Source organism: Chamaea fasciata, unplaced genomic scaffold, assembly GCF_029207755.1.
Source record: "Chamaea fasciata isolate MVZ Bird 193981 ecotype frontalis unplaced genomic scaffold, bChaFas1.0.hap1 SCAF_6, whole genome shotgun sequence".
Classification (NCBI taxonomy): domain Eukaryota; kingdom Metazoa; phylum Chordata; class Aves; order Passeriformes; family Sylviidae; genus Chamaea; species Chamaea fasciata.
The window spans coordinates 9,370,079-9,384,285 of NW_027094091.1; the positions used below are offsets into that span (position 1 = coordinate 9,370,079).

At 39.9% G+C, this 14,207-nt stretch overlaps 1 protein-coding gene and 1 long non-coding RNA gene across 4 annotated transcripts in view; both read right to left on the reverse strand.

Moving 5' to 3' along the window:
• Window positions 1-217: 217 nt before the first annotated feature.
• Window positions 218-3,614, reverse strand: LOC136290530 (uncharacterized). The gene is made up of 3 exons (XR_010721180.1): window positions 3,389-3,614; window positions 3,088-3,235; window positions 218-305 (listed from the first exon to the last, which is right to left on the reverse strand). It is a non-coding gene; the product is annotated as an uncharacterized lncRNA (long non-coding RNA).
• Window positions 3,615-12,520: 8,906 nt separating this feature from the next.
• CTNNA2 (catenin alpha 2) overlaps window positions 12,521-14,207 on the reverse strand; it is a 466,643-nt gene continuing 464,956 nt past the window's right edge. For all 3 annotated transcript variants that reach the window (XM_066185389.1, XM_066185388.1, XM_066185390.1), the window contains one exon: window positions 12,521-13,707. In XM_066185389.1, the coding sequence (XP_066041486.1) occupies window positions 13,420-13,707 (288 nt within the window). In that variant the 3' untranslated portion in view covers window positions 12,521-13,419. The remainder of the gene's footprint in view (window positions 13,708-14,207) is intronic.

Here is a 14,207-nt window from a genome sequence, read left to right on the forward strand (position 1 = left end):
AAAAAGATTAATTAAACTCCTGATAAAATTCTTCACAAGGGGCCACATCATTGGGGATATGACTCATTGCTTCAGTAATATACATATTTTACTGGTGTCTAATCCTTCAATACATGGATTTTAATATAGAATTAATTGCAAATAGAGGATTTTTACACAGCATACTTACAAAGTTCCTTTTTATTGATATACATTTATGACTTCAGAAGTGAGGCTCCTGCAATTCCTCCAGCACTTATTGTCAAGTTTAAATTGGTTTCTGAAGCTTCCACGTGCAGAGAGAGCTTCTGTGCTCAAGTGGCCTCCTACAGAGACGGTGTCAGATCACACAGGTTAATGAGACAGGCAGTCAGAATTGAGAATAAAGGCAGAGCAAACAGGTTAACAAACCCTCCCTGAGCTTTGTGCCATCCCACACAGGCTGCTCCTGGGCCCCTCCCCAGCCCCAGCACTCTGGGCGGTGCGGTCAGAGATTTCATTCCAACACACACACCAGGCAGCAGGAAAAGCTTCCACACCTGATCACAGAAATCAGCCCCAAAGCTCCCCCATTCAGTGCACAAGTTCTGAGTGTGTTGTAGAGGTCAGATAAACCCAGCTCCCACACTTGATCCTAAAAATCAACCCCAAAAGACCTCCATTCAGTGTAGAAGTTACAAGTGTTTTGAAGTGATCAGATAAACTCAGCTCCCACACCTCCTTTCCATCGATGGTCTGGTTTCCTTCGCCACCTCCACCACCTGTTCCCACATCTGCCACACTTCTGTTTATTTTTTAAGCAATCTGACATTTTGGGCAAAGATTAGTTGTATCTCCAACTGCAGCCTAACCCAAATAATTAAGCTAAATGCCCAAATACTGCCTTTTATGTGCTAACTGCAGTAAGTGACCCAACAGTCTACCCAGCACGTGCACTTCTGCACCGTGGTCTGCAAGCAAGTTTTGTGAGTCTTAAAAAGGCACAAATCTAAAAGAGTAGAAATTAAGTGTCTGTAACAAACACACCCACACTTCAGGGTCTATCTATGAGAGACTGAAAGCCCAGGAAAAAAAGGATTTCCAGGCAAAGGAAGCTCTTGCTAAGAGGGCCAGTGTTAAGTGGTTCCCACAGTAACACTTGTGTGGCACTATTTCAGTTCAGGCAACACACAACATAAAACCTAAAACATGAAAATTAATCTCTCTCATCAAAGCCTTCTCTGAGAAATCACACTTTGACAGGAAGTAAATAAAAACTAATCCTCCCCAAAAAACCCAACAGAGCCAAAGTGAGGGAGGGCAACAGTCCTGTTTCAAATTTGAAATAGCTGGGAAAAGTGTCCCAGGGAAAGCTGCAGGGGAATCTTTGACTCCTCTGCTCCTACTCTGCATTGCTGGTCCACAGTGTGGAGCCCCTGAGGTGTTTTCCTGGGGTATCCCAGCCAAGTTTTTCCCTGCAGCCAGCCAGCAAACCGAGCTCAGTGGTTTTAGCAAAGAGGGTCTCAGGTCACTGCTGAGTGCAGCCTGACAGGATAATGCAGAGGCAGCTCCCAGCCCTTCTCTCAGGGTAATCATCACAGAGTAGATAATCCAAATGGAACATTTTGTTTCTGACAAATAATGCTTTGGAGTCAGTCTGGGATGGCCCAGCTTTTGGACAGTCCTAATTCACACACCTGAGACTGAGAGCTGCACATCCTCACCCTGCAACGCCTGGGGCAGAGACTCCCCAGCCAGCTTTGAATAGACAGAGGTTGCCTGGGAAAAGTGGTGGGGAGAAGATGATCCCTGGAGAAAGGAAAATTGGGCTCCAAACAAAGGGGAAGACAAGAGAGGGAGCACGTAGGGCAGAGAAGGGCATCTGAGAGGTGCAGACATTGAAGAAAATGGGGAGTTTCTTTGAGGACAGTTTCCAGTCAGAGAGCCAGTGATTGATTGAAAACAAGCCTGAATTCAGGGGACCAGCTGCAATAGTGCAGTGGACAAAGGTAGTTGTTCATTTTGGGGGTTTTTGTGACTATCGTGTTTCCTCAAGACATTTTTTGCATTTTAGTTCAGAAATATTATGACATAATGAATCTTGACTTTTACATTTATTTTAATCTCCTTATAAAAGATTACTGTAGAGAAAAGTCATGTCTTTTCTGTGTTCAGACCCTGGATAACTTTTTCAGCCAGTGTAAAATGCTGCTTATCAGGGATTTACTTGCTCAGAAAAAAGGCTGTGGGGCTTTTTTACTGCTTCTGGTTTCAGCTGCAGCTCAGGCACAGCCAGTTTGGTTATCCCCAAGTCATGTTCTGTGGCACAAGATAGATAACAAAACAAGACAGACAATACAGAGGCCTGTACATAACCCATCTGAACATTCTGAAGTGAAGATCTATGAGAATTCTGAGACCATTAAAACCTTTGTGATATGGATGCACTCAGCCCAAGCTTTCTCTTGCAGAAATGTGTGATAAAGGACAAAGCTGTTTGACAACATTTCCTCTGTCCCAGGCCACTGAAAAAAACTTCCTAATGCCATCACAGTGGGGAATTGTAAGATGCTCCCACAATGAGGTTAATATAAATAATGATGCTTCCTCCTGAACAAAATGCTGAGGAAGTAAGAGAAAAGAAAAAGACATAAAATAATCAGTAGTGAAGTATTTTTAAAAGCAAGAACAGAGCTTTCAATAGCTTGACTGCAAACCTAAAATCCCACAGCTTTGGAAGGAGTAAGAAGAAAGTGAAAGCTGAAAATAAAAGAGGAAGGTGCTTTGTAGGATTGAAATAATAATGTAGAAAAACCTCCCAAGTAAGAAACACCAATCCTGGAAGGAAAAATAAAATGTCACTGCAATCTAAAATACTTCATCAATAATAAATGCAGTTCACTCTGAATGAGGTCTGTTGGCTCATTTTTTCCTGTAGAAGTGCTGTAAATGCAGGTTACCTCCTGCAAGCTGCCTTTGTCACACGCCAGAGAGACATTCTGCTGCTGAGCTCCAACAATCTGAGGAGCCTCTGCAGCTCCTGCCAGCACCTCTGAGACCCCAATCCAAACCAAAGCAAACCAAAGCAAACCAAAGAATGTGAACCCCTCCATTTGGCAAGAGCCTTACCTCGCCCACATCCTCACAGCCAGGATGATGCCTTAAGTTTTAGCTTTCATGTTTTTCAGATTCTGTGCTGCCTAGGGGTACAGCTCTGAGTTTCATATTAAGTGTCAGTAAGTTCTCTTCACAGAGTAGGTAGACAAAAATCCTTTTCCTGCTGGAGACCAAGGAAAATGGTTACAAGTTTTCAGGCCCAAAAGCACAAACAACAGTGGACTTAAGAGAGAAAACCACAAGGATGGGATTTCATAATCTGAAACTGTAATTGGATAATTAAACCCCAACATGCAAATGGACCAAAACTTACAAAAGTGTGAGACCTCGTCACCGGTCGCCCATTTTGTGACCATTTAAAGTCTGCCTTGGATGTATCCCTGGCCAGGCTCTTGTACTGCCCAAGGTGTATCCTGAAGGCCTTTTAATAAATATTTACTTCTTTCTTTAACTGTCCAGTGTCTGTTCCAGGTCAGCCTCTCAAGGCATCAGTTTCTGGCACCCCAGGTAGGACAGAATCCTCCATTCAGCTGGGAAGGTTCCAGGGGAGCAATTAAACTTAATGGGAAGCGTGGCTTCCACATAAATCTCTGTGTTTATCCTCACCAAGGCCCAGGGAAGCAAAGGTCAGTGTGCCCTCTGCAGCATGCAGGACACTCTGACATTCCCACATCAGCTGCAGGTTTTCCATTTCTCTTTTGATGTTTAATTGATGCCCTAATCAGCTGCAGGAAAGCAATAAGCCTTGATGAAGAGGGCATTATCAGGAGACAATTTAGTTAGCCCAACACACGATACTCCACAGGTCAATTAACAAACCATATTCTCAGCCAGACGTTTTCGGGAGTAAAACCAGTATAAATTAACAGGCTTTAGGGCTGCCTTGGTAATTTTCTCTCTGTCTCTCTCTCTTCCACCCCCCTCCCCCCAAAGTTTGTCAGACATTTGAGAAGGTGATTAAGGGGAAAAAAAAAGTCATTTAAGGAGTTTTTCTTCACATTTTTATTAACTGAAGGCAGTAGTTTCTGAAATGGAAACAAACACCAGTCTTTTACAATTATACTTGAGTCTGAAAGCAGATTTCTGCTCTGTCTTTCTGTACTGAGGGAAGGAACTAAAAGACCCTTGTGCCTGGTTGTGCACAATTAAATTATCTGGGGACATGAGTCAAGCTAAGTTATAAATTCTCCCAGATTCAGCCTGGCCAATACAATCCCAGTGTGAAAACCTTTATCCATGAAATCGGCTTACACGTATCATCTAATTTCAGACTGAGACTTGAAAGTTTCCCATAATCCACAAAGTTTGAATCTGGAAGCTGTAACAGTTTCACTGTGAAGGATGGTCACTATGGAGTGCAGCTCTTTCAGGAGGGGAGTTGCAGGTTTTGTGTGTTGGGTTTGTGGTGTAATATTGGTAGATTTGATATCTGGAAAAATCAAGAGACAACTAAATATTTATCAGGGTGCTCTTTTTTTGTTTGTTTGTTTTTCCTTTTTTTATCTTTCTGAGTGGTTTCTATTGACTTGTGCTTTACAGAAAAAAAGAAAAACAAACAAACAAAAAACCAAAAAAACACCACTACAGATAATTTGTTTTTTTCATAAAATTCTTAAGAATCAAACAATAAAAATTAGCTGAGGAGACTGATGGTGATAAAAGTAGGATGCAGTAACAATATATGTCTCAAAATGCAACCCACAACAGTACAGGAATATTTTTACTGATGAAATATCTTTGGGAAATTAACAGAGATTACTGGTTTACATGTGAGTATCTGTGTGGGCGTAGACTTAGACTAATTCAGTTTTATTTTTCTTACCATCTACCTGGTTGCAGAGGTTCAGTGAGAGTCTCCAATATCTGTATCTTATTCAGGGGACACAGTGGCCAGTGGTTTAGGTCTCTTTTAGTCTGAAAATTTTTATAAAACATTTACAGACTTTTTAAAAAAAATATTTTCTTCTTTAATATACAGCATATATTTACACAAAGTGGGATGGGTAAGCCTGCATCACCCTGGATAAGCACAATATGCTCATCTGACTGCAATTTCACCACAAAAAATCCTTAGGATGATGAAAAGGGATAAAGAGAGACTTTGAAGATTGATCAAACCCCCATGTTTCCTACATTCTTCCTTAAGATCTATTAAAATTTAAATGATAAAGGCTCCATACACCTTTACATCTCTCTTAAATTTAACATCAAATAAGTTGTGTTCAAATAAATACATATCTAGAGTTATTTTAACCTATTTCTTCACTTATTTCCAAGGAATTAGTCATAGAACTTCAAGATGACAATACTTGACCATGTCCTGTTTTATTTCAGGATTTGTTTTTTGAGGCTTCTTTTCAAAGTGTTTTCAGAGATGCCAGTGCAAAATCCTTTTTCTCCTCCTCCTCCTCCTCCTCCCAAGGATCCTAACCTGAAAATTTTCAAGGTACAAAGAGTAATTATTTTCACACAAATGCTGTCACAGAGATATGGACTGTAACCTCCTTTTCATGATTCTTTTAAAAGCAAAGAAATTTTTAAAAGGATTGATTTGTGCAAAAAATCAAATCCCAGCCCTAGAATTTTAGTGGATGAAATAGTGATCCAAGTCCCCTTCAACCATGAGAGATGCTTCCAGCTTCTTTAGGCTGAAGTGATGGAAGTTTACTCATAAAAAAGAAAGAATAGATAGAAGTGGATAATTCAAAACAGGAAATAAGTTATAAAGAAATAAAGAAGAGAAAAGGCAACCTGCAAGGTCTTATCCAATACAGTTTTTGTGACTCCAGGAAATACCTGATTTATGAACTTGTATCACTCCTTCCCACAGTTACTTCTTTCATGTGTCCATGCAAAATAGGAGCTCAGATGCAAACTGTTTTGTTTTTTTTTTCCCTACAGTCACTTTACAAAGTCACTGTTGTAGGTAAAAGAAAAAAGAAAGATTTTTTTCTATGAGCAGTAGAAGCACTTGAAGGTGCACACACTGAGAAAAACTAAAATCTCTTCCTGTGGACTGGTGACTCATGTTCAGTGTACAATAAAGCTGATGTTTGAGATACCTGCAGCACACCCTGTGCCCTCAGGCAGGGAATCTTTCCACTAATCCACACAAACACAAACCTGTGGTTTAAACTGCTCCCAGTGACAGGGATCTCCCACAGTGTGTGTGGGATTTTTGAGACATCACTGCGACTGAAGGGAGAACATAAATCTTTGCCCTTTGCTCTCCAAATGTGGAAAATTGTGTGAGTGCCCAAATCAGTTTATATGAGGGCACTAGGTATGATGCCTTAAGTTTCAGCTTTCATGTTTTTCAGATTCTGTGCTGCCTAGGGGTGCAGTTCTGAGCCTCATAAGTGTCAGTCAGCTCTCTTCACAGGGTAGGGAGACAAAACAAATCCTTTCCTGCTGAGGACCACCGACAACGAGTACAAGTTTCTAGACCCAGAAGCATTAACAACAGTGGGCTGAAGAGAGAAAACAACAAGGATGAGACCTCACTCACTGAAGCTGTAATTGGACAAAACCTATAAAAATGTGAGACCTCGTGACCGATCGTCCATTTTGTGACCCTTTAAAGTCTGCCTTGGGTGTAGCCCTGGCCAGGCTCTTGTGCTGCCCAAGGTGTGTCCTCAGAGGCCTTTTAATAAATATCTATTTTATTCTCTAGCTCTGCCCAGTCCCTTTTTCAGGTCAGCCTTCCCAAGGCATCCGGTAAAACGGGAGAAGCTTTTCTTCCCAGCCCAAATAAATGACTCCTTGAAAGACCCCAGAGCTGTCTGAGCCCCCAGCTGTGCACTGCAGATTTACATCTCTGTCTGAAGGAACAGCTGAACCTCAGATGCACGTGGGCTTCATGTACCTCTGTGACAAAGTCCAGTGATCTTAATTTATTCCACAATTACGGACCAAATCATGGAGCTTCCTTACAGCCTCAGGTGTAGATCATTAATTAATAATGAAACTTGTGTGTGACATCGAGCACAGGGTATCTGGGAGCTCCTGCAGGTTCCAGGCCTGGGACTGTGTAATGCTCAGTGCTGCTGGCAAGCTGAGGAAACCTGGGGCCTGGGGTTTAACAGAACCAGACTGGGCTTCCACACAGCCAAAACTCAACCAAAACCAAATATAACCCCACCATAAACTGTATCTGGGTTCATATATGTGTATATATGTATATATGTGTAAAATCATAGATTCATTGAGGTTGGAAAAGCCCTCTAAGATCATCCAGTCCAGCCATCCCCCCAGCACAGCCAAGGCCACCACTGACCCAAGTCCTGAAGTGCCACATCCACACTTTTTTGAACACTTCCAGGGATGGTGAGCCCACCACTTCCCTGGGCAGCCTGTTCCAATACCTGACAACCCTGATTGTGAAGATTTTTCCCCCAATATCCAATCTAAACCTCCCCTGGCCCAGCCTGAGGCCGTTCCCTCTCCTCCTGTCCCTGTTCCCTGGGAGCAGAGCCCGACCCCCCGGCTGTCCCCTCCCGTCAGGGAGCTGTGCAGAGCCACAAGGTCCCCCCTGAGCCTCCTTTTCTCCAGGCTGAGCCCCTTTTCCAGCTCCCTCAGCTGCTCCTGGTGCTCCAGACCCTTCCCCAGCTCCATTCCCTTCCCTGGACTCTGCAGCCCCTCAATGTCTCCTTGGAGTGAGGGGCCCAATATATATGTATTTATGCATAAATATACACACATACATATGTGTGTATATATATATATATATATAAATTTAGGCATTGGGATCTGCAGAGATCTTAAAAAACTCAGTACATCCCACCCAGAAGCTCTTGTGTGACATTCGTGCAATATTCCGCTAAATAACTGCAGCACCTTCTTCCTGGGGAGTAAATTTCTGCTTCTCAGATTTTTGGTCATTTCTCTGTATCCTGGAAATTTTTGTGCAGGCACACCCAGAGTGCACATAATTAAAAATAGTCGCAGATATAGAAAAATATTCAAACTGATTATGAGAGATTAAGATTTTAAAATGGATTTTGTTTTTATTTATCCTCCTGCTAGCATCCAAATCTATGGTTCAGTGAGGAAACAGAGCCATAAAGATAATTTAATATGACCTCCTTGAAATGCAGGCCAAAGAACATTTTTTTAAAAGTAATTTCTGCATGAAATATTTCAGGAAAAGAAAGTAATAGATCAAACACATCCTTCTAGCAGAGTCATTACCTCTGAATATTCTAGGAGGCTTTGGAAACACTACTTTATCTCTCTTTCTTCCTTGTGTTTAATTTTTAGTGAGCTGGGATAAAGCAGGTAAGTATAAACATTTCACATTCTGTAGTGATTCCGCTCTTTTCAAGCCCATTATTATGCAGGAGTTACCAAACAACACTGGAACTTTGAAATATTGCCCAAAGGGAGAAGACAAGATTGGGTAACAGCTACTCACCTATAACACCTCACCTAACATTATCAAAAGAAGAAAACATTCCTCAAGTAATTAAATATTTATTCCTTTAAAGGTATAACTAGAGCACAAAAATACATATCTACCTCCCACAGCTTTTATCAAGCTGTCAAGTTCTCCATAACTTGGTGTTAACTGAGTCATAAAGGGAAAAATATCTAAAGCAGGAGAAATGTGTGAACCCTTGCTTGAGGATGCACTTGGTCATTCAGTGAGAAACAGGAAAAAATCCTGGTTATTCCTGATCTCTGCAGGTGCAGCTCAGCAGCAAGATCAGGGTGGGCTCAACTTCCAAACAGGTGCCTGAATTCCCTGCTAGGATAGCATGGGATAATGTGCCTTCCCTTGGACACAGCTTCAGACCTGACCTTTCACTTCTAGGCAAACTCCTGATGAAGTTTCAGCCAAAAAAAAAATTATCCTTTCTGTCTCTTTCAGCTTCCTTCCTTCTCCACACACATATTCATCATATTACAAATTACCTGAACAGCCCTGTCTGGTCTGAGGGGTTGTTTATAAAAACAACGGAGTGTATTTATAAAAAGAGTGAAAAGAGATACATTTTCCATTATAAGCCTTTAATTCAGATTCATACCAGGAGGTTCATTTAAAAAAAAAAAAACCAAAGCTACTAATTTTTTTCTTGAAAATCTGACTGAAATCTCCATTTTTATATGCAAAAATGTAATTTTAAGTCTACAAATGTCCATCCTCTATATTAAAATCGAGTTTCAGAGAGACACAGGAACCTTGCTTTGGCTAGCTATCTTTGAGGTACAGAATAAAACACCAGATATTAAAATATCCACACAATATTTTTGTTTTCATGGGACTGTTTCCCTCTGCATTTCCACACCTTGGTCCACCTCTTTCTAAGGGGTAAAAGATCTGAACTGTTGACCAGCATTTCCCACTCCGAGGGCAGTGTGGCAGGAAAATACTGGATCAAAGAGAACCTCTGCAGATGCTTCATCCCCTGCTCCCTTATTGCCAAAGCATTTGTTTAGCTTTAAATATATGAAAACTATCATTCATATGGAGCCGAGCACTTGAACTCATGTGTGAGTTTAATAATGAGATTGAGATCGGTGGGAATTAAGGATTAAAAAGTGCTATGTTTGAGTAATGGACTAAGTTATTTTGCTACACTTCAAACATCTATTCCTTTGTAGTAATGATCTGCTCAGTAGCTCCTTGACCTAAAATACATGTTTAGCTATGTTAACCTTTCATTTTCAGATTCTCAATTTAATAAATAAACAAGTAAGGGAAAAAGAAAACTTAGGAAAATTATTCTGAAAGTTTTCCACAGGCTTTCTGTGTCCTCTGACTTCTAAATTCAGGAACTATATCCTTGCTGAAGATGTGTATTATAAATTAAAATACCTTCATGGCCATTTTCCCATGGTTTATTAAAAATGGGAAAGCCAAAATGGGAAGTTTATCAAAATGGAAAGCCAAAAATTTTCTCTGGGCTTCTTCTTATGGCCACAGGTGAAAAGCTGCAGACATTTCTGACTGACTTTGGTAACTTAGGTGTTTAATTCTCAGAGGGAAAATACAATGCTTGCCATATGAATAACAAGAAGAGTGACCAGAGAATTTAAAACCACATTAGAAACTTTCCCCAGCCCAGGGAGGCCTCTCTGACTTTCATGATGATCTTCAAAACAGTAATTTGCTGTATATTTATCAGCTGAAATCAAATTATTTAAAAATAACTAAGTTCTGTCATTAAGAAATATATAAATATATTCACTTCTCCTGCATTTTAGCTACAACTTGAACGTTTTCCAGGTTGTAGGTACACAGGAAGATGTGTGATAGCCACACATTTTAGTTGAGAACCAAGGTGATAGTCATGAGAAAGGGGTGCAGATTTCTGAGCAAAGGTGTGGAGTTTCCTTTTTTCAATGGAGGACTGTCTCTAGAGAACATTTCTGAAATCCACATTAATTTTATATGCCTATCTTTACGCTACACTCAAAATTCTTCTAGATCTGTAAGGTTTGCAGGATTTCAAGATGGAAATTCCTGTGTGATGAATTCTTGATTGGTGCAGTTAATGGAATTATCATTGTGGCAATTGTGACATTGTGAAAATGAATTTCACAATTTACTAATTTTAAGAAAAAATATATTTTTTAAAAATATTGAGCTTGCTGTTTGACAGTTCACTTTGTAACACTGAATTTTTGAGTTTGAAAGGCCACTGTTACTTTTTACATATTTAGGAATTTCATAGAATCATGGAATGGTTTGGGCTGGAAGGGACCTTAAAGCCCATTTAGTTCAAAACTGTTGGTGCCTTACCTGATTTAGTCTCTCGTTGCAGGACAGCAATTCCAGATTTTGTAATGCTTCTCATGTTTCCATGTACTTTTCCATCCCTTGTTTCAGATGAGTGGATAAAAGCTGCATGAACGATCCAAACACAGGCACCCAGTATTCTCCTCTATCAAACCTGTCCTCATCCTGTAGGCTTTGCTACAGGAGCTGTAGCTCATGAACTGGCCCATCCTGGTTGGTTCATGGCTCATTTTTTCATGTGTATTACTTTATCATTTATCAACACTAAATTTTCTCATCTGACCATGAATACATTTAGAGTATAGATGGACAGAAGGCAAATAACCCCTCCAAAGTAGGACTCTAATGGCCATGGACTAAGTTGCCCCAAATCACTCTGGATTCTTCCCTCACTCTGATTTTCCTGGAGCATTTCACAGACACAGTCACTGTTCTGGGTGAGTGACTGATCCCAGAATCCTTTCACTATGCTCTTTACCAATGGAGACCCCAGCACTGGAAAGTCCACATGTTCACAGATTCCATTAGACTACATGCTTTCCTCTAAACTTTTCCAAGCTTGAGGTGCCTTTTAGAGCAACAACATAATTTTAAAGCAACCATCAAGTTAATCCATCAGAGTTTTAGAGGAAAACACTTCTGAAGAAGTGTTATTACTTTTATTCATGGCAAATTGCCTATTTTCCTTTTTCATGCAGCACACCAGGACATTTTTATCTGTCTGTTATTTGTTATTTTTGTCTTTAGACTCTGTATCTGTCTTTTGTCTCTGTAATCTCATTTGTAAAGATCCCAATTACTTTTAGGGGGTTAATTGCTACCACAAGCAATGTCAGTCTATGTCAGACTCCAGGGCTTCACAGGGAAGCTCCGCAAGGACTTCCCCACATCTCATATATTTTGGTCATGTCTACATTCTCCAGCTCTGATTGGGGAACCACTTTTATTACACAGTACAACTAAACAAAGCAAAAATAGTAATTTCCTAAAAGACCTCTGAGAGTACATTTCTTTACATAGACTGTGTAGGAGGGCAATAGAACAAAATTTGGTGCTTTGCTATTCTGAGGAATAATCAGCATATCTGAGACAACATCCAAACATCTCTCAAAAACTCTGCAAGGGCTACACTTGTCACTATTGCTGTAACTCAGTGTTTATCAGTGTTTCAGATCCCCTCTGAGGCCATGAATGTTCCCTTAACTTGATAGTATCTAATAAGGAAAATTAAGAGATGCTCATTGTTTTTCTTTTCCATAGACACTCAGACTTTTTGATAATGATAATACAGGCTCTTTAGTTAAGTAACTGTTGGTGCTAAAAGGGAATTAAAGTAGATATTTGTGCAGTGGAATTTGTACACGTCTGTAAAGTGTGGCACAACAGATGATTCCAAAGTTCTGAAGTGCCAATCTTACAGGTGAATAAATTGAATTATCTTTATGATTGTTCTGAGGTGTTGCATTTAAACAAGTAATTTCATCCCACATGACACATATGTCTCATATGTATTGAGGGTAAAATCTGTCTCAGATTTAAACTCTGGTTTTGACCCACTGACCATGTTTGGCTTCTTCTGGTTATTAAAAAATGAGAAAATTCACAAAAATTAAGAATAAAAAAGGAAGCAGGAGGCAGAACTAGTAACTCTGTGCATCAACTATGATTCAGGAGATACCTGTGCATTAAAGGAGATGAGCCAGATTGAGGATTCCAAGGTTAAATGAGTTTATTGAGTTAGTGGTTACAATGGTATGTCAGATACCTGTAATCCAAGCTACACCTACATATTTGCCTCTAAGTTCTCACATTGTCAGTTTCCGTGTCTCTAAACATTCCACCACCAGGTCTTCTATTACTAATATAATAATAATAATAATCAGAATAATCAGAATAATAATCATAATATAAAAGGCAATGTCAATCACCATATTGTGCTTCATACTCCACCATAAGGAATTCAATTGGCAAAAGTAAACCTCTGGTCATATTAATGGGATTAATTGAAATGTGAGCAATCATAACACTACTAGAATATAAAGAACAAAAATCTGTTTCAAAAGAAGCATTTTTAAGATGAATTAGTTTGAATCTGTTTTAAAAATTCACATACTATAATGAAGATGACTTAAAAGTTATATCATTTAATTATTGGGCCACACATTGAAGCATATTGGCTAGTACATTTTTGCACTGCAACAGAAGCAATACAAGCTTTATGGTCTACCATTACAATTCCTTTTTTTTTTTTTTTTGTTTTCACTTAGTATACCTGCCAACCTAATGTTTCTTGCATGCATAAAAATTTCAGGGTTTAGACTTGAATTTATCATTTATTCCACATGTATACCCCCGTGATGCAAATTCTTTGGCCAATTTAATGCTATTTTTCAGTTTACAAAGGAAGCTTGGAGTTAAGTCCACTTAACATCAGAAGGCAATGCCCTGAATTTTGGGCACTGTAGAGAGTTATTTACTGGAATAGAGTCTCAGGTCGCATGCAAATTGTCACTTTGTCCCCCCAACCCCATGCCAGACGCACACAAGTCGGCAGGTACGCATACAAAAAAGAATATAAAACCCTCCTGGTAAAGCTCAGTGGTTTAGAATGAATCCATAGCTTTAAATTCACTTAAGGCCTGTACAGGGGAAATATGTTTCTTCTGGGACCCTCTCCTCACTCTTGTCTGATATTCTTCTGGTTTTTCTCTCTTTACTAGAGGTTTCTTCTCGGGGGCCTTCATCTTCCAAGATACAACTGGAGAGTTCACTGCAGCAGTGCCATAGACCTTCTGATATTTAGTAGAAGCCACATAAGATGCTTTCACTGTAAGGACCACAGCGTTCATCAGGTTTTTAGCTGCCTGGATGAGAGAAGTGGCACTGTCCAGCTACAAACAGAAAACAAAATGACATATAGCAAGGTTACTCCAAAACAAAATATAGCAAGGTCATTCCACGGCTGGATCACTGGGCCATTTCCTGACTGGAGCCTGGATCCTCCCAGATCTCATTAAAGATGGAACAAATCCTCATCCTCAGGGTACCTTGGAATATCCAGCACTGGCAATATCATGCACTGAGCAATAAAGGTGAGACTGTGGTACCTCACGTTAAATTTTTTTACCAAGTTAAAGTTCGTGTTTTCTGTGGGTTGTTTTTTTGTTTGTCTGTTTGTGCATTTTTTTGGTTGTTGATTCTTTTGCTACAGTTTAAGAAGTTTTCTGTTTTCTCACAAAAACCCCTTTACTTCTCACTTAAACCTTTAAAAATTTACTGTTACATGTCAACTGCAAAACAGGTCAACGGGGATTTTTCCCAAGTGTTCCAGTTTGTTCTAATTATTCCTGTTAAGCCCAGGATAACACCCTCAGTGATGTCTATGGGAACA